The sequence below is a fragment of the Lissotriton vulgaris genome, chromosome 1_1, assembly GCF_964263255.1.
Source record: "Lissotriton vulgaris chromosome 1_1, aLisVul1.2, whole genome shotgun sequence".
Classification (NCBI taxonomy): Eukaryota; Metazoa; Chordata; class Amphibia; order Caudata; family Salamandridae; genus Lissotriton; species Lissotriton vulgaris.
The window spans coordinates 1,321,869,436-1,321,890,612 of record NC_141685.1 but is presented as its reverse complement, the minus strand read 5'-3'; the positions used below and the strand labels follow the sequence as shown (position 1 = coordinate 1,321,890,612).

Sequence of the window (21,177 nt, the reverse complement as noted above, 5' to 3'; positions counted from 1 at the left end):
ACTGATAGAAAAGACACCTTACATTACAACAGTTTTCACCAAACAACTCTCAAACAGCATTTGCCTCTCTCTCAGATGATGAGAGTGAAAAGAATTACATCAGACCCCAACACAGCTACCAAAAGAATTGAAGAAATGGGTGAGAGATTCGCCAAAAGAGGATATCCTGATGGTGTTATTTCTACAGCCAAACAAAAAGTTCATAAGATGAAACGCAATGATCTGCTGAAGGCACGTAAAAGAACCGATGAGGCAAGACCAGCCATTGTGTCTAAATATTCAACATCGAGCATAAATTTCAAAAAGATCATTAAAAGCCATTGGGGAATTCTGAAAGCAGAACCTGATTTCAATACCATTTTTGATAACCCCCCTATTTTTGCGTATACCAGAGGCAAAAATTTAGGTGAACTCTTGAAATCCCATACACCCACACCCTTAACCTACAGAGGCACCAGACCATGTTTGCATTATGGGAACTGTTATAACATCATAAGAGGTACCACTATAACTCATCCGATGAAGGGACATAACATCAAATTACGGGTGAACGCGACTTGTGATACTTCCAATGTAATCTACATGCTAAAATGCCCTTGCGGAAAAGTGTATGTTGGGAAGACTGAAAGAAAAATTAAAACTAGAATCAATGAACACAAATCGGACATAAGAACCCATAACCAAAAATCATAAGTTGCAATTCACTATTCGGAAGAACATCACAATGTGGCACAACTACAATTCCTTATGCTAGAGACTGTCTGTAAGAAAGAAGGATTGGACAATAATAAACATCTACTTCAAAGAGAGAACAGTTGGATTTACACCATGAACTCAAGCAAACCTTTTGGTTTAAATGATCGCATTGAATTTGCGTGTTACCTTTAATGTAATATAGCAATTTTGTTGTGCTGTGACTGTATTCCGTTTTTCTACTAAAACGATGCCTGGGACACCCCTTACCATGCGTTTATAAATGTAAATGTATTTATTGTGGTTCTCACACTGACCTTATTTATACACCTTACTCCCTCTCATTTTCCTTTCTCGAGTTATTTTCCATCTATTTAATTTTTTGATGATCATTATTTTCATGTTTACTCATTTGCATGGTCGCCTGTCACCATTATGCCCTTTACTCAACTCGCGATCCGTCAGTCTGTTTTCCATTTTCATCGGTTACATGATCGGCATCCGACAACCAATCGGATTGCTTCCGCATCAGGAAGCAATCCACGAACACACGTTAGAAACGCTTCTCGGCACCCGCGAACCTGAAAGCATAAGGAGACGCCACGCGTCTTAAAATGTAAGTTATTACACGGACTTCTTAAGCTATATTGCGCTTTGTTTTGTATGACGCAACGGACATCCTTATGATTCTGTCATCACTTTCAGTTTTCAGCTTTTTGACCTGCTGTTACCTTTTCAATCTTGGCGCGTAATCGCTATACCCGTGACATGTAAATTTGACACTCGTCTTTTGTTTACCTATATCTCTGTGTTTGTTCTCACATTTACAACACTGGGCACAATACACCATGAGCACAGAGAGCACGTTTGATACGCATGGATTGAACTGTTTAGAATTTAAGTTAACCTTGCTGGTTATTATTGTATTTAAGAGAATATATGTCTTGTTTAATTTATATAGCACATGCTCCCTGATGAAGGGCATACAGTGCCCGAAATGCATTGGAGGTTATAATCAAAGGCCATGATGTCAATGGAATATGTATGAAAATGAAAGATATGAAATGAAAACAATTTCAACAAAACAGAATGAACTGATAAATTAAATGAATAAAATAATTCAATCTTCAAAAGCAGTGGAATATACATTTTTTGAAAGGAATCCTTGATTACTAATCAGGAGAAATAGGTGTGCACCAGGGGATGCAACTAATGGTATATTAGAAGCACTTTCATTTTGGTAAAGTGACATTATGTTTGGCTGCGTAATGGCTTTCGGTTCAATGACACGCTTAGAGATGATGCTGCATTTATGCAACTAAATAATCACTTCTTGTTGGTCTTTTGAGGTGAGTGACCAATAGGATTTCACTGTTTGTGTCATTTCACAAGTGTGAACTGGTGTCCACACCCTGACTAGGTGTGTTGTGTGCCCAAGATTTATTAACTAGATGCATCTTGCCAATTGCATTTTGCCGCTAGAATGACGATTGTAAGTCATGCAGTACATACAAGGTTGGGGGGTTAGACACCCCTCCAATAAATGGATTCGTGGCTTGGTAGTTGTGTCTAGGGGCCCTGAGTCGAATGCTATCTCTGTGCCAGAGGGGGAGGAGGAGAGGGAGAGAGAGAGGGAGAGAGGGAGAGAGAGAGGGAGAGAGGGAGAGAGGGAGAGAGAGGGAGAGGGAGGGAGAGGGAGAGAGAGAGAGATATCGTTCTGAGAGAGAGAGATATATATATATTGTTCTGGTGGCTCAGTTTCAAAATGTAATATAATTTGGAATCTATACCGGCTTCACTGCTTGTCCAAATTGTGTAATCCTGGGCAAAGATTTTATTTCACAAAGCCTCATTTTTCTTTACTATAACATACAAGCACAGTATTTGAGTTCAGGATGTGCCTATACAAGCACCTCTAGTTTGATATAATAGACTATAATGTTATTCTATCAATATTAAGAAACCATGTTTAGGGTTTGCATGACTACTGACTTGTCTCTTACTTCACTAATGGCATTGTCATAGGGCGAGGAGGCAAGCAAAGTATATTTCTTAAAACTGTCACATTTAATAAATGTCTGTCTGTACAGTAATATAATCTGATGCACTAAATGAAATGCTTCAGTATGTTAAAGAAAGACACTTTTTTGTTAATTTTGAACTGATTGTATCATACTTTTACATTATGTTTGTCTCCCAATATTTATGTCAAACGTTTCCATGGCTTGGTTTGTGCACGGACTCTTACAGCCAAGCCAGACCCATGGCTCTGCACTGGGTCCCCTTGTTCATGTGCTTGTGCGTCCTCCTCTATTTGTGACTCCAGCTTAGTACATGGTTTTGTCAGTCACTTGATAGAATGATTTGTAAAAGGAGAGGACTACAAACACGTAGCCCTGCCCACATGCACCAATTTGACAACTCTACTACCAAGGCTTCTTGTAGCAGGGCTTATGACGAATGCATCCAGTGAAAATACATTCACAGTAAGTGATCCAAAGGCAGGGACTCCAGGCCAGGCCATTGTGTTGTATGCAACTGTAGTCATGAGTTCTGAAGGAGAACATCCAGGTCAAAGTGGGACAGCCAAGGGTTAGCTTCAGCAGCGGTGATTGGGGTGTGACACCCCTCAAATGCATTCTTGGTGTGGTAGTTGAACCTGGAAGGCCTGAATTGCATCTCCATTGTCTATATTGTTTTTTCTTGTCATTCTCATTTCACAAATTGTTCAGTTTTGGATCAGGGTCCTAAATATACATAGCGACTGGTTTACTAAAAAAAGTAGTAAATCTGCACCCATATAAGTACTCCTTGAATGAATGCCAATTTGGTATTTTTTTGGAATTCACAAACATTGGCATTAGTAGGTTTGGAAAGCCGAGCCAGTCTCAAGTTTCCAGGCATATTACTGGCAATAAAAAACCAAAAAGGTGATGGGATGAATGGTTGCAGATAGTCTAACCAGTGACAATCACTCAGGGTAGCATTCCAACCCACCTTATTTTTGCCCATTGTGCCACTCCAGACAGAGGCCTACTTAATGCAAATCAGCACTGACACTCTTTGTCATGGAAATAGACTATCTCGAACCTTGGCCATCTCTCCCCTCCAACTCGCAGCCCTCTGTTTTTTAGTTGGGAAATTGAGATTCACACCCTCCTAAATCTCACTGACTAAGCTACCCCCCGGATTACACCAGTCCCCTGTTGCTGTTTTAACGTGACACCCTATGTCAGATGTCTACAACCAGACGTAGCTGGAGAGAAACAGAGGAAAAATGAAAGAGAAGAAAAGAGCAGATCGAGTCACAGAAGGAGGGAAGAGAGGAAGCATACAGGGAAGAGAAAGGGAGAAAACGCTGGATAAGAGAGAGAGAGAGCTCGACAGAGATATCACTAGGTAAGCGAATGGACCATTGATTTACAGTTAAAGTGTTACAGAGATGAATTACGATAACCAAGTCACCTAGCAACAGTAACTCGTCCCTGTTTACCAGCTAAGGACAGCAGAGTGGGCGGCTGAGAGGCGGCATGATAAACAAGCCAGTCAGGAAGCAGCAATAAATGGTCCCTGGGAACACAGACTTTCTCCTGGTTGCAGTTCCCTGTACAGGATCAAGCTTCACATTGAAACAAAGGCATTTAACAAAGCTCACTCCTCCTGGCGCAGCGGACATTGAACAACAACAGCTCGGCCACTCTAAGCCACCAGCTTACTCTTTCTTCAGGATAGCGTTAGTTATCCAGTATCATAAATGCATATGCAATGACACTATGCAGGGCTAATTTAGATTCTTCTCATAAACATTCATTCAATATGATACTTCCCATAGGGCCCCTACAAACTGACTGACTGCATTCATAAAGTGTTCACATGCCACCTGAGTTTTCTCCCACTAGTCCTAAAATACAGCTACCCGAAAGGACTATTCTTCGACTTCTCACTGAAGATCGGCAGTGAGAGGAAGAGACTAATGTCCAAAAGTAATGAGCTCCAGATAAATGGGGCTTACAGAAGGGGTCATCACCTCAAGGGCAGAGGTTGCATGGTTTCCCTTTGCACTGCAAATAACTGCGCTGTCCTGCTAGCTTTCCATTTGATTTTATACGATGCACATGGGTATGGTCAAGTGCACAAACCCATTCAGAGATCCGAATTCAGAGTGACTTTGCAGAAAACACATCTTTACTCATCTTCTTGCTCTCCAGTCTCCGGCAGACCAAAAGACGGCAGGAGTCCGCTCATCCACACCCATCTCTGCAACCTACATGGGGATTGCAGGGACTATGAGATCTCGAAACCTGCTCCATCACACTCTGAGGACAGAGGCGAAATACTTACTCTCCAAGGACCTACTAAAAACAGCACTGTTCAATTGAGAATATGAGATCCAAGATGCCAGAAACAGCAAGAAGGAATCCTAACTGTGAGTGGCTGAAACAGTCTATGCCCATGCGCTATCCATTGTCATTCTCCTATTGTCTACTACTAACGACCTTCCACTAAGAGCTTTGGTACAACTATGTTGAACTGCATACTGAGCATCCTGTCTTTGCCAATCATGTTCAAATAACTAATCAACTGTGAACTCTATAACTTTATAAACCAAACGCACTCATCAAAACGCTTATGTTCAATTTAAACATGGTATTCTGAAGTGGCCCAAAAAAAGCTTGTTGGCACCATACAAAATAAAACATAAGTAACATAATGAATACATTCAATTCATAGGAAAGCTATAATCCAACAAAGTGGTCTTTCTCAAGCAATAGAGACCAAAAGAGCATGTTGCTCTATGACAGGATGCAAGGATATATTGGGTCCAAGAAGCCTATCTCTTCCTAGTATAATACCGTACTTTGTCAAGGAATCCCAAATTCAATCAGGCTGTCCCTGCACGCAAAGTATCAGACCGATAACAAGTCTCCAGTTTACGCAGTCAGGAAAATATAAATTTTTCTTAAAGATACAAAGACATTGGAAGAACACCAATAATAAAGTAAGGATGATGAAGAAATTGTTTTTATAGAGCACGACAGTTACCCTAACGAGGGGGTCTTAGTGCTATAAGACTGGTACCGCAACCGTTTACTGATACACCCATGTCTTTCAAACCTTTTAGAAACCTCATTTCTAGAATGACAATTCTAGAAAAACAGGGTTTAAAACTAGCATGATGGTCTAATTCTAAAACGATTTTCTGCTCGAATCCCTGCTAGAACAGTAGGAACAAAAACATGATTTTCACAGCTTACGAGCCTCCTATTTTGATAAATCTAGGGTCCGATCAGCTGCTGAATTCCAGGGTCACTACTGCTCAAAGCCAACCGTTCTAACTGCACAGATCTGATCAATCTGGTGCCAATTAGTCATAATACATCCCACTGCCACATCCAAGGGTCTAATTAGAAGCCCCTTCAAGATACCTACTTCATTCAGCTAGGCAGGCGACTGCCCAGAAAAGCAAATGTCAGGGCCAGACAATGTGTTTGAGACAACATGATATCGTCTACCGCCAAAGGACCCAGTTCCCGAACTCCCGATCCATGCAAGTCATGACACTTCTCACTGAAACAATGGTCCAAACAGCCAGTCCCATATGACAATGTAGGGAAACAGAGCGGGGTGGCAGGACCGAAAGAGCCCATCCCAGCTGGTCATGAGGTATTATGTTGTCTGTTAATAAAGGGCCCACTTGCCTCTCAGATATGTATGTTATCACACTAAGCTAGGAAACAAAGCGACTCTGACAAGTATGTCTCTCTCAGATATGCTACTACTGTTTGAATAGATAAAGTCTAATTTTCCATCCAATCACATGCTACCAAAAAAGGGATTTGGACAGGTGTGCACCTAGACTCGATTTTAGGGGTGATTGGAAAGGGGCGACCACTCGGTCCCCCGAACGTATGGTTGGGTGCCCCGATCCCCCCGGGAAACCATTTTGGGCGGGGGCGTGGCTCGGCTGGTATGCCCGAAGCGGCGTAGCCGGGGCGCGCCTTTTCCCGCCCAAGAGGGGTTGTCCTAGACACCTACACCAAAGACCACGCCCAGTAGGCGTACCGGAGGAGGGTACACGCCCTCCCGCAGAAGAATAAATAGAGCGGGAATCCGAAGAAGCGTCCTCTTGTTCATGTGCTCTGAAGGCTGCACCCACTCGTTGCTCGTGAGCCCTCGACGGAACAAGCAGCAATTTTGAGAACTTGTAATCTTGTTATTTCTCTTTCAGTCATTTGGGGTTCGCGGAGTCCAGGACCTCGTCGTCGACTAAGAGCGGGATACTCGAAACCATGGCTGGCAAGAAAGCGGGAAAAGGTTCCGAGACGGATAAGGTGTTACGCCTATTGTCGAACCGGATGGCTTGCATGGACCGAAAACTCGGACAAGTCCAATCGATTGGAAGAGGTTTGGCGGAGGTCAAAAAACAGCTGGCTGCACTGAGCAACCCGGGTCATCCTAAGAAGGTAATAGGCCCGGCCTTGCCGGGAATCGTCCCCGAGGGTAGAGGGAAACGGGTCAAGAAGAGGGCGGTTTCGGGGGAGGTCCCGGTTCCAGAGGTACCCCCAGTCGCCCCCCTCATACCGGCAGACAACCCGGTACCAAATCCAGATATAGGTCAGCCGATCCCGGTTGTGATTACTCCCGCTAATGATGAGGAAATGCCTCCCGAATTGGCCATCCAGTTGGCAGCATGGCTCAAGAAAAAGGCAGGGGGCACAGTGGCCCCTGGAGACCCGGCCGAAGAGGCCAGAATACTAATCGAGCAATTGCGGCAGTCGAGAGATGTTGCAAAGGCGAATGTTCCTCTTGTTCCCCCACAGGTGGCACCGGTAGGACCTGCAGTTGGTCACGAGAAGACGGCGGGAACAACGGCCGAACCGGGTAAGCACGCATTGCCAATGGCGGGGGAGGGTTCAATACCCTCGAGGCGGGAGAAGGTGGCACAGCACATCCCTATGGCCACGAAAGAGTTAATATGGGGAGACAAATATGTTAACATGTTTTCATTATTAACTGACCATCGCGAGATGGAATACGCTAAAACCCAGAAGGATTTGTGGCACCCGAGCGTCTGGCGCGCCAAGATGGCGGAATTTAGGGTGGATGAGACAGTGACGAACTGGGTTAAGGCCTTCTCTATATTTACTGCAGTTATGGGGGAACATAAACCCGAGGTGATGACTGAGTTGACTTGCTATCAAAATCGTATCATGGATTTTTATTCAATGTATGAGGGGGAGGAATGGAAAGGTTATGACATGAAATTCCGGAAAGCGAAAGAATATGACGCTACTTTGACTTGGGATTGCCTGGACTCGGTATCATGGCACAAGCAGCTCCTGCCAGGGGCGGCAGGTACGTCCTCGCCAGGCGGGAGTGTGTCAGGAGTCGTCCGCCAAAAGCCCGCGGTGCCCTTTCGAGCGGGCGCCGGTGGGGATTACCAGCCTAAGACCGGCGGGAATGGCGGCAAGCGTGGGGTCTGTTGGGGCTTCAATCGAGGCAATTGTAACAGACCATAGGGAACATGTAGATTCAAGCATGTGTGTGCGGGCTGTGGGAATTCCTCACACCCGGAAAGTTCATGTAGATCTAAAAATAGCGGGGCAGGAGGAAAAGGAGGGTCTAAGCAGGAGTGAGGTAGAACATTGTGACCGATTGCCTACACCCGTTGATCTCATGGCTATGACTCCTTGGTTGAACAAATACCCTGATCATGTATCCGCTGGGGTGTTGAGGAAGGGATTCTTACATGGCTTCCGCATCCCGGCGGGGGATTTTCGGGGGGACTCCTTTTGTAGAAACCAGTTATCGGTACAACACAACCCAAGCGTGGCAGAGAAGAAAATAGCAAAATAAGTCAGCTTAGGGCGAGTGGCAGGGCCTTTTCATCGCCCGCCGGTGGCGGAGTACATCTGTTCCCCGTTGGGGGTTGTCCCGAAGAAAGACCCAGGGGAGTTTAGACTTATTCATAACCTATCTGCTCCAAGGGGTTCCTCGGTGAACGAGGCCATTGACCCAGAAGTTTGTTCAGTGCGGTACGCATCGTTCGATGATGCCGTGGCCATGTTAAATCACCTGGGCCCCGGGGCGCTGATGGCGAAATCAGATATCGAATCGGCGTTCCGGTTGCTCCCGGTACACCCACAGGATCAGCGCTTGCTAGGTTTTGCATTTCAAGGGAGTTATTACATGGATAAATGCATGCCTATGGGTTGCTCCATTTCTTGTGCCTATTTTGAAATGTTCAGCTGTTTTTTAGAGTGGGCATTCACCGAGGCCACAGGGCATAAGCATGTTATGCACTATCTTGATGACTTCCTGTTCTTGGGAGCAGCCGGCGATACGAAATGCGCGCAGGCGCTGCACGACTTCTGCATCCTCATGGGGGAGTTTGGAGTCCCATTGGCACCAGGTAAGACGGTTGGACCATCTACTTCACTGGAGTTTCTGGGAATTGAGCTCGATTCTGTGGAGGGATGTTTCCGTTTACCGATGGAAAAGGTGGCGAGGTTTAGGGCTTCCTTGACGCTATGCCTGGGCAAGGAGAAAGTGACCCTGCACCAGTTACAACAAACAGTGGGTCAGCTTAACTTTGCTTTGAGGGTGATACCAATGGCCCGCCCCTTCTCACGCTCTATTGCACAAGCTATGGTTGGTCTCAAAGAGGGGCACCACCGTACGAGACTGTCGGCAGAGGTTCGCCAGGATATGCGCATTTGGTTGGCATTTCTGGCGGACTTCAACGGTCGAGTCGTGTGGAACAAGCCACTAGCGTCTTCAGATGAACTAGGTCTGTGGACTGACTCAGCGGGGAGCGTGGGATTTGGCGCCATCTTAGGTAATCGATGGTCGGCGCAAACATGGCCGACGTGGTGGCACTCCAGCGGTCTCACAGGTAACATTGGGTTCTTGGAGTTATTCCCCATTTGGGTTGCTCTGATGGCATGGCCTGACGACTTCAGGGACCGCTCAGTGGTGTTTTGGTCTGATAATATGATTGTTGTCGAATGCATTAACCAACAGGCAGCTCGCTGCAAATGGATCTTGAGATTGTTGAAAGAAGTTGTGCTGCTTTGCATGAGACTGAATGTACAGTTCAGGGCGAAACATGTGCCAGGCGTACTGAATCATGCAGCTGATACACTCTCTCGTTCACATATGCAGGCGTTCAGGGGTTATCTACCTACAGCGGACCTAGTGGCGGCACCATTCCCCGAAGCACTATGGCTAATCGGTGCCCCGGATTACAGGACCCCGTGGCAGCAAGCTTAGCCCCCAGGACAAGGAAGGCATACGAAGGAGCGTTTTGTTCCTATTGCACATTTTTGGGTCCCACAGGGAGTCAGAGCTGGGGTCAGGAGGAATCCTTCCTGGGGTTCCTGGTAGCGCTGCACAGAGAAGGCCGATCAGCGGCAACGGCCAGTAGGCATAGGGCGGCCACTTCATTCATGGCACAGGTGCATGGCATAAAAGACCCAACAGGTTCCTTTTTGGTTAAGAAGGCCCTTCGCGGCTGGCAGCGCCTCGAGGGTCGCAAGCAAGATGTGAGGTGCCCGATTGGCGTACACAGGTTGTCTCTACTCGTAGCGAAACTAGACGAGACGTGCTCCTCCCATTTCGAAGCAGTTCTGTTCCGGGCAGCTTTCGCATTAGCATTCCATGGGGCTATGCGGGTGAGCGAACTGGTCGCAAGAAGTAAGAAAGACGTTGAGGGAGGCTTGTGCAGGGATCACGTCCAAATTAGGGGTGATTCGATGGTGGTCTCGATAGCCAGGTCCAAGACCGACCAGGGGGCTATGGGTAATAGTGTTGTCGTGCAGCGCGCGCGAGGGTCCCCCACGTGCCCGATAAAGTGTATAGAGGAATACTTGGCACTAAGGGCGGCTACATGGGGGGGAGTTTGCTAAGGCACAAGGATGGCTCCCCACTGACGAGGTTTCAGTTCCAGAGGGTGCTAGCCCTGACAATCGCTGCTGCGGGCATGGACCTGTGCGATTTTGGGACCCACTCCTTTAGGATAGGGGCTGCTACTGAGGCTACAGGCAGGGGTCAGAGTGCGGAGGAAGTGAAACAGTTGGGACGATGGTCCTCGAATTGCTTCAAAAGGTATGTGCGATTGCACATGTTGTAAAGATCAATTGACACGCACTCACGCTTCTTGTCTTTTGTTTGAATTACAGTTTCGCGAGCCTGTCACGCGGGGGGGAATTTGCAGTCGACCCAGCACCAGGAGACCAGCGGTCAAGGATCACCGTCTGGAGAGAGAGTGGTATGGGTTGTGGGCCACACATATGTGAGGCGCGCCGTGGACGTATTCAAAGCAGGTGACGCGACTCACGCTGCTGGGGAATACGGGTACAGAGTGGCCTTCCATGGGAAGGGCGGGCTCTGTTTTGACCAATTCGAATCATTTTTTGAGGGTCTCTTAGGGCGGCAAAGGTCACCTCCATCTGTAGTCATAGTACACCTGGGGGGCAATGACTTGGTGACACTGGGTAGACGAGTGTTGTTTAAACAAATTTTGTCTGCTGTTAGCTGGTTGGCTAAAAGAATCCCGGGGTGCACGATTTCCTGGTCCCACATGATTCCCAGGAAGGTATGGCGGGGGGGCCTTTCGGTGTCAGCACTGAACCATTCCGTGAAAAGGGTTAACGAAAAGGGTTAACAATAACATTGGTAAATTGCTTTGCTCTTCGCAGTTGCATAGCATTCCTCATGGGTGTATTCGGGGTGATCTTATGTATCTGAATGATGGGGTTCACCTGTCCAGGGAGGGGAATGATTTACTCATAGGAGACTTCATAGCATGGCTAAGGGGTTTGAGGAAGCATGACCTTTAGGAGGAGTAGGGGGGGCCGGATAGTCGGTCAACTATCCGGCCTGTGGCGGTAAGGTCATGATCGGTGAGCAGTAATTTCAAGGTCCCTAGAGGGGGGCGCCACCCAGAATGGATGGGAGCGCCCTGGGGGAGGCGGCCATTGGCCCCTCCCACGGGGAGGCGGCACCCACTAAGGATGGGTCGCCTAGGGGGAGACGGCCATAGGCCCCTCCAAGGGGGGAGGCGGCTAGATGCCCCTCCTACTAATTTCCCGGGGGCCGGATATCCGCGACGGCGGATAGAGAGTGTGGGGATGGGGGGGAGTCCACGCTGTCCTTCCTACAGATACCTCACACGGGAACTCGGACGACCTTTAAGATGGCGTCGAGTGGAAAGGGGGCCCCCACCACGACAAGGGAAGTTACAGTTGGCAACGAGGGTAGAGTTCTCTGCGCATGCGCCACTCACACCGTGAGGGCGAGAGTTTTGGTAGTAGGGATCTGACACCGGTTAAGACCTTGCCGTTGGCCCTTAATGCTAGGATGTACAATTTTAATTTAGAATGAATGCATTTGCAGGATGTTAGACTCGGCTAGGAAACCTTTGTATTAGAGATCTGTTAAGGTTAGCCAAAGAACATGTCTTCATCGAAATGTAATAAATGTAAAATTGTACATAATTATGAAACTTTTATTTAATGTTTTAAATTTTGTTTCATATTTTAATAAATACGGCCGGGAGGGTGACTCCCTCCCGCCTTCCAAAAGTTCAAACCTGTGTCCGACTTCTCCCATCCTTGGGGATTGTGTTGGGAGGGGGTGGCGGGCATCCCGGCCATATGGAAAGGGGCGACCACTCGGTCCCGCCGAACGTATCGTTGGGTGCCCCGATCCCCCCGGGAAAACATTTTGGGCGGGGGCCGTGGCTCGGCTGGTATGCCCGAAGCGGCGTAGCCGGGGCGCGCCTTTTCCCGCCCAAGAGGGGTTGTCCTAGACACCTACACCGAAGACCACGCCCAGTAGGCGTACCGGAGGAGGGTACACGCCTTCCCGCAGAAGAATAAATAGAGCGGGAATCCGAAGAAGCGTCCTCTTGTTCCTGTGCTCTGAAGGCTGCACCCACTCGTTGCTCGTGAGCCCTCGACGGAACAAGCAGCAATTTTGACCCACCCACCAGCCCCTTATGGCAATGTTTGTTTTGAATAAAGTTTTGCTGAGATAGGCCTTTTTTCCTTTGTAGAAAAGTAAAGGAATGTTTAAGATAAGGAGGTGACTGCTGCCTGTAGGATAATGTTTTTCTTGGTAGGAGTGAGCAGTCGATGACACATCGAGGCAATGTCAGAATTTTCCCTCCTTAGTAGGTAAACAACTGTCGTATTTATTTTGGTCGGGCGGTAAGGTCATGATCGGTGAGCAGTAATTTCAAGGTCCCTAGAGGGGGGCGCCACCCAGAATGGATGGGAGCGCCCGGGGGGAGGCGGCCATTGGCCCCTCCCACGGGGAGGCGGCGCCCACTAAGGATGGGTCTCCTAGGGGGAGACGGCCATAGGCCCCTCCAAGGGGGGAGGCGGCTAGATGCCCCTCCTACTAATTTCCCGGGGGCCGGATATCCGCGACGGCGGATAGAGAGTGTGGGGATGGGGGGGGAGTCCACGCTGTCCTTCCTACAGATACCTCACACGGGAACTCGGACGACCTTTAAGATGGCGTTGAGTGGAAAGGGGGCCCCCACCACGACAAGGCAAGTTACAGTTGGCAACGAGAGTAGAGTCCTCTGCGCATGCGCCACTCACACCGTGAGGTCGAGAGTTTTGGTAGTAGGGATCTGACATCGGTTAAGACCTTGCCGTTGGCCCTTAATGCTAGGATGTACAATTTTAATTTAGAATGAATGCATTTGCAGGATGTTAGACTCGGCTAGGAAACCTTTGTATTAGAGATCTGTTAAGGTTAGCCAAAGAACATGTCTTCATCGAAATGTAATAAATGTAAAATTGTACATAATTATGAAACTTTTATTTAATGTTTTAAATTTTGTTTCATATTTTAATAAATACGGCCGGGAGGGTGACTCCCTCCCGCCTTCCAAAAGTTCAAACCTGTGTCCGACTTCTCCCATCCTTGGGGATTGTGTTGGGAGGGGTGGCGGGCATCCCGGCCATAGGTTTCAAGGCCTGGAAGTCAACAATTTGTAAGAGCAATTGGGGATGGCTGAAAGAGGCTTGTACAAAGAAAAAGGAGCAACCCTGTGTGTATCTTGGTCAATTTCGCTAGACCAATGAGTTGTATCGGCAGTATGTTGTGGGATTAAGTGCTATATGGCTACTAGGGTTACTATGCAGTATCTATTGAATTGAAAAGTACAGGAAGAAACTAAAAAAACTTTGTATATATAAAAGGAATACAGTTTATTAGGTACCTCCCTTTCCAGGGTTACATTCTAAGTTATAAAAACATTTAAAAAAACCATAAAACCATTTTATATGATTAGCAAAATAACATCTAAAGCTACAGAGTCACACAATATACAAAATCATTAAAAAGTCAAAAAACAAAGTCGACGCAGCGTTTCGGTGGTTGCAAGGATAATTCCACCTTCTTCAGGACGTGTTTTGACTAAATTAATAACAAAGATCTTTAAATTGAAGACTTTGTAGTTGGCAAGACCACTCTTATATTGTAGTGAGTCAGATCAATTGGAGCGAAACCTTCTTGTTATGGTTGCCTTGCTCATTGTAACGGTACAGAGGAGCCACCGATATTTGTTTAAGTGGTTTATTCACTTTTTGAAGCTTTCTTTGATTCCTTTTTTAAAATTAGGATCACAGGGAAGAAACGATTTGTTCTTTTCTACTTCCACTTCGGTACCGAACTCGAAGGGTGGTTTATTAGGCGCTGTTTATTCTTGTATGACTTGTTCGGCCTCCCTGCTCCTCTGCATCCGGGTTTCCATCGATGATTATCGATGGAAACCCGGATGCAGAGGAGCAGGGAGGCCGAACAAGTCATACAAGAATAAACAGCGCCTATTAAACCACCCTTCGAGTTCGGTACCGAAGTGGAAGTAGAAAAGAACAAATCGTTTCTTCCCTGTGATCCTAATTTTAAAAAAGGAATCAAAGAAAGCTTCAAAAAGTGAATAAACCACACAATATACAAAATCATTAAAAAGTCAAAAAACAAAGTCGACGCAGCGTTTCGGTGGTTGCAAGGATAATTCCACCTTCTTCAGGACGTGTTTTGACTAAATTAATAACAAAGATCTTTAAATTGAAGACTTTGTAGTTGGCAAGACCACTCTTATATAGTAGTGAGTCAGATCAATTGGAGCGAAACCTTCTTGTTATGGTTGCCTTGCTCATTGTAACGGTACAGAGGAGCCACCGATATTTGTTTAAGTGGTTTATTCACTTTTTGAAGCTTTCTTTGATTCCTTTTTTAAAATTAGGATCACAGGGAAGAAACGATTTGTTCTTTTCTACTTCCACTTCGGTACCGAACTCGAAGGGTGGTTTAATAGGCGCTGTTTATTCTTGTATGACTTGTTCGGCCTCCCTGCTCCTCTGCATCCGGGTTTCCATCGCGATGGAAACCCGGATGCAGAGGAGCAGGGAGGCCGAACAAGTCATACAAGAATAAACAGCGCCTAATAAACCACCCTTCGAGTTCGGTACCGAAGTGGAAGTAGAAAAGAACAAATCGTTTCTTCCCTGTGATCCTAATTTTAAAAAAGGAATCAAAGAAAGCTTCAAAAAGTGAATAAACCACTTAAACAAATATCGGTGGCTCCTCTGTACCGTTACAATGAGCAAGGCAACCATAACAAGAAGGTTTCGCTCCAATTGATCTGACTCACTACTATATAAGAGTGGTCTTGCCAACTACAAAGTCTTCAATTTAAAGATCTTTGTTATTAATTTAGTCAAAACACGTCCTGAAGAAGGTGGAATTATCCTTGCAACCACCGAAACGCTTCGTCGACTTTGTTTTTTGACTTTTTAATGATTTTGTATATTGTGTGACTCTGTAGCTTTAGATGTTATTTTGCTAATCATATAAAATGGTTTTATGGTTTTTTTAAATGTTTTTATAACTTAGAATGTAACCCTGGAAAGGGAGGTACCTAATAAACTGTATTCCTTTTATATATACAAAGTTTTTTTAGTTTCTTCCTGTACTTTTCAATTCAATAGATACTGCATAGTAACCCTAGTAGCCATATAGCACTTAATCCCACAACATACTGCCGATACAACTCATTGGTCTAGCGAAATTGACCAAGATACACACAGGGTTGCTCCTTTTTCTTTGTATCTGCTCCCCTCCCTGTGACTGAACCAGGGGAACCTTCCAATTTACTTTTCTGAAAGAGGCTTGTAGCAGTAACTTGAAAAAAGTCTGTCTTCTAGATTAGTCCTAACAAGACAGTTTTCAAAGACAATACCAAGCATGGCCTTCATGGAGGGGGGTTGTTTAAAATGTTCAAAGCAAATTGAAAGAATGTATTTTTTTATAGTGTTTCCCAATCTGTGTGTCTCAACACGCTGGCGGGTCCCGAGCGGATTCTTAGTGGGCCGCAAAAGGGTAGGCAATACACAGAGATACCTATATTTATTGTGTAACATTTGCTGCAGCTTCAATGACAGAGGCGTGATGTCAGGCTCCGCCTTCGCTGCTTATTTTTTTAAGGCGACTACATATCCTTAGGGAGAGGAAGTGGTGCAGCAGCCAGAGCTGCAGCCTCAAGAGTTGGGATCTAGGTTCGATTCTCTGCGTCGGCACAACATCCTGTGATTCTGAGCAAATAACTTACTCTCCCTATGCTCATGGACTGTACAGGGATATCCTCACAAGTGATAAGCCGCGCTATATAAATCTACAAACAACTGGTGTTTATGAAATCCTCTCACTTTACACTTGGAAATGTAAAGGGAATTTCAGGACTATAATGCTGGGGTGCATGAAGTGTGAAAGGAAAGCCATTTTCTCCTAACACACAACAAAATGTGAATACCTGCAAATGAACTGTAAACATTTAGCGGTTAGGAAAGTAAAATGAAGCACATGTTTTGTAATTCTGGAGTGTTTATGTTATGGACTTGAAATGTATTGATGTTTTTATTGTACTTTTATGATTGCTGATGCTAATCGAAATAAAGTAAATACTGACTACTGACTCACAATACATCCTTATAGTAACAATTCTAACCAGGTGCTTCTCCAATATTGGTAGGTACTAGGAATTGAAACACATCCTTGTAACAGCTGCTATATCATTTCCAGCTACTCTAAAGTGAACAGGTCTCAAATACTAATGCCTGATACCGGAATAAAGACATGAGAATCTAACAGTTTGCAGCATTCCATTGTTAACATACCATAAGTGGAATATACCCCATTCTAGGGCTCTTTTAGTCACTTAAAGTGGGGAATGTGTGAGGAATGTGACTTTAGCTTGCACTTAAAAACAATATTAAAGCTGTTTTAGGGCTGCGTTTCCAACAGAAAAAGACTTTAAGTTGAAACCACAGTCTGAGGGTCATCCTCTTCGAAGAAGAGTCATTCTCCTTCTGTCAGCAAGTGAAGGAACCCCACCAGTCTAAGCAATGAATTAAGTGCTTAATTTGTAAAATCCTGAGTGCCAGGGTTCTCGTCAGCAGCCACTGCAGCTTACACCAAGCATTGCCCTGCCAGTGCTGCCAATGACTACCAACACAACTACTAACCATCACACTCCTACACAGTGGCGTCACTAGGGTTGGTGTCACCCGGTGCGGGTATCTCATGGTGTCACCCACTCACAACTTACCGGATGGACCAACTCACCCTCTGCCTGCACCATGTCCCCTCTGTCTACACCACATCTCCACTGTCCGCACGATCTCCCCTCCGCATTCACAAATTCACCCCGTGCCTGCACCATCTTTCCCTCAGCCTACACCATATCACCCTCTGCCTGTACCATCTCCTCTCTGCCTGCACCATCTCCTCTCTGCCTGCACCATCTCCCCTCTGGTTGTACCATCTCTCCTTGTGTTAACACCATCTCCCCTCCACCTGCACCATCTATCCCTCTGCCTGTACCATCTCTCCTTCCGCCTGCACCATCTCTCCCTCCGCCTGCACCATCTCTCCCTCTGCCTGCACCATCTCTCCCTCTGCCTGCACCACCTCTCCCTCTGCCTGCACCATCTCCCTCTCTGCCTGCACCATCCCTCCCCCTCCGCCTGCACCATCTCCCCTCTGCCTGCACCATCTCTCCCTCTGTCTGCACCATCTCTCCTTCTGCCTGCACCATCTCCCCTCTGCCTGCACCATCTCACCCTCTGCCTGCACCATCCCCCTCTCTGCCTGCACCATCCCTCCCCCTCCGCCTGCACCATCTCCCCTCCGCCAGCACCATCTCCCCTCCGCCTGCACCATCTCTCCCTCCGCCATCACCATCTCCCCTCCGGCTGCAACATCTCACCCTCTGCCTGCACCATCTCACCCTCTGCCTGCACCATCTCACCCTCTGCCTGCACCATCTCACCCTCTGCCTGCACCATCTCTCCCTCTGCCTGCACCATCTCCCCTCCGCCTGCAACATCTCACCCTCTGCCTGCACCATCTCCCTCTCTGCCTGCCTTATCCCTCTCCCTCCGCCTGCACCCCGGGGCACTGCAAAACACAGCCGATATTACAGAAAGCGATTTCTTTTAACTACGGTATTACTTGGAATTTGTCATCTGTTTTTGTCTGTGGGAATTTCAATCTTGGGAGCTTTCTGGGAAATTTCAGTCCATTGTCTGCCTGAATTTAGTGACTAGCAATACCGACCCCTCTCATTTCAAGTAATCTCTTCCGTTCCCAGAAAACTGTTTTTATACCCGAGCAGGGTTTTTCTTTGACTTATATATGCCCAATCAGTTTAGCACCTAGATCTCAGCACTGCGATGATTTTTTTTGTGCTTGCTTGTGGTGTTTTTCACGTGATGGTTTGAAAGTGAATTGCTTTCATTTACATCATTAAGCTCCTGCTGGCCGCAGACTGAGCTGTGTTACATACACAGCCTAACCAGATGGATGGTGTCACCCCATGTCAGGGTGTCACCCGGTGCGGTCCGCACCCCCGCACCCCCCTAGTGACGCCACTGCTCCTACATGTGTGACAATTCAGACTTTTCCAGGCTCCAACAACTACGAGACTGTCTTGGTCAGCATTTATTAGTCGTTTTTGGTGTGTAAAAAACAATTCACTTACCTGATCGCCACGTCTCTCCTCCATCTCTCCCATATCGTCCTTCTGCTCCGGACGGAAAAAGGAAGCACCCAGGCTCTCCTGAGCCATTCACAACGCTACAATGCAGCATTGTGATTGGTCTGGGAGCCGTGGTACGGCGCTCAGACCAGGAATGGGAGCCTGGGCATGTTCCCCACCCAGGCTGTAATGCAGCCTGGGTGGAGAACTTCCAAAGTACGCATGACGTTTCAGCTAAGCCAAGACGGACAGTAAAACCATCATGTGCACTTTAGAGTACAGCAACCACTCCTCCTCCCTCGTCAAAGGAGCCCAGCCCTGCCCTGCCCCGCCCGGACCTGGTGGATACTAAAAATAAAATGATAATAACTTATGTTATTATTATTTTACTTTTTATTTTACAGTGCTCTGTGAGCAGTGGGGCGACGCTCCTCTGCCTTAGAGGAGGAGCCGCCACTGTGCAAGAAAATCACAATTGGCGTCTTACTCAAAAGTACGCTCACACACTAACAGAGGCACACCATGCAGTTCAAGTGCTAATTTAAGACACACTCTTTGCCAATGTTTTGGGCGGACTGGTGACTAAAATAGCTGAAGAGCAATGTTTTGTAATACAACTTTTGACAGGTGTAAATGGTTGTTTGTCAGGAACAGCTGAATAAAATGAGCGGCTTTTGGTTGGAAATGTAGAAACATTTGTTGACACATCTAAAGTACCCATACCCCTACACATAGAATATAAAACAATTATAATATAGCAAGGCACCACACAACATAACCAGTCAAAACAGAGGACACGACTATATTAAAATACAACATCACATTGCAATTATGTAGCACAAAAAAAAGACAGAAACACAAAAAAAACAGAACAACAAAATGCCACCCAACATATATGCACAGACATTCGTGTTACACAGAATCTCCTCCAGAAACCAGCTGTCACCATACAGTGGTAAAAACTGGTTTGCACCGAGCATTGCCCCAAGTTACCGCCACAGACAAGAAATAGCACTAGTCAAAATGTTTTGTGATCAGGCCCCATGTCTCTAAGTAGCTTTCTTGCTGCCTTGTTGGGTCAAGCCTTCTCACGTGCAATGACGCAGCGTTCTCGTCATTACCGCGTTCCAGGCTCACCTTGTTGGGATTGGCACCTCCGTGAGGCCTGTGAGAAGCACCGCCGGAGAGAGACGTACAAATGCCACGATGGGACGTTCAAGGAAGTCCAGCTCTCCAACGAGGACGTTCGAGGCTTCTGCACCAGTAGGAATTTTCTTCATAAAGTGAAGGTCGACCTGAGAATATGAGAGAAGGACACAGGTACTTTTAAAATGTGTGGGGTACTCCGTCTCCTTTCTGCTTATCTCTTTGTCTAAAAGCACAGTCTATTTTCCGCCAATTTATTTGCTTGCCCACTGCATCTGAAATGGATGCTGGGGTGCTGAAACATTTTGTGAATTTCTCTTCAGAAGCTATAGCCAAAATAAACAAACAATTGTGCTGCAAAAGTTTTCAAGTTTCAGTTTTAAGAAAATGAAATTTGAGCACCCCCTCCATACACCCCACGTCAACCTTCTTCTATTTTATTGTGTTAAATTCAAACAGTAACTTAAAAATTCCAACAATTACCATCAATACTTCTTGAAGCTGTTAATTGGGACTCACCTTTGTTTAAGAGCCACCAATCAAAAATGAGAATTGAAAGTGTCCTCAAGAGCAGTGCAATAACGATGTCATGGTGCCTTGTGCAAGCAAGGAAAATGGCCTCTCTAACTGCTGGTGGAGTAGTAAAATACAGCAATTATTATGGTTCAATTGCCCCTTCAGGGCTCTGGGCCCCAGTGCCACTGCACCTGCTGCACCAATAGTAGCTACGCCCCTGGTACTCAAAGGACACCAACCTTTGATAAGTGTTTTCATGATTGTGTTTTGAACCATCTAATATTTACCACCGATTTTCAGATATGCAATAACTTCTTTCATCAATGTGAGCATCTCCACCAAGATCAGGACATCCTCTTTTAAATGTGATGGGCAGTCTGTCAACCATGACACCACCAGTGACATCACAACTGAGATCACTGATAACATTTTTCAGAATGCAGCAATCCAAGTGAGAAGCTTCTCAGCTGATGAGGGAACAAACAGTACATGCACACCCCTGCCTGGTACACACTCTTTAAACAGACTCACATCCCAGGACCCTGTACTCATCATCTTTATAGGGGTACACAATGAGCTTTGTTTTTTGTTGCTGGCGAAGTTTAATTTCCACTCTTTAAAAAGTTTTAGAACTTTCACGGATTAATTTCACCTTTTCCTATGTCAATTTTAATCAAACAACGCTAGGATGGAAAAGGTTGGCAGAATTCTCTATGCAAGTTCACCCCTTTAAAACAAATCATACAAAAGTGATGATTGTCAGG

The 21,177-nt window shown here is 46.2% G+C and overlaps 1 protein-coding gene across 1 annotated transcript in view; it reads right to left on the bottom strand.

Annotated features, from left to right (window-relative positions):
• The window catches only part of SLC4A8 (solute carrier family 4 member 8), a 675,897-nt gene that overhangs the window by 240,157 nt on the left and 414,563 nt on the right, over positions 1–21,177 (bottom strand). The window contains exon 8 of the mRNA XM_086965936.1: positions 19,889–20,046. Within this exon, the coding sequence (XP_086822062.1) occupies positions 19,889–20,046 (158 nt within the window). The remainder of the gene's footprint in view (positions 1–19,888; positions 20,047–21,177) is intronic.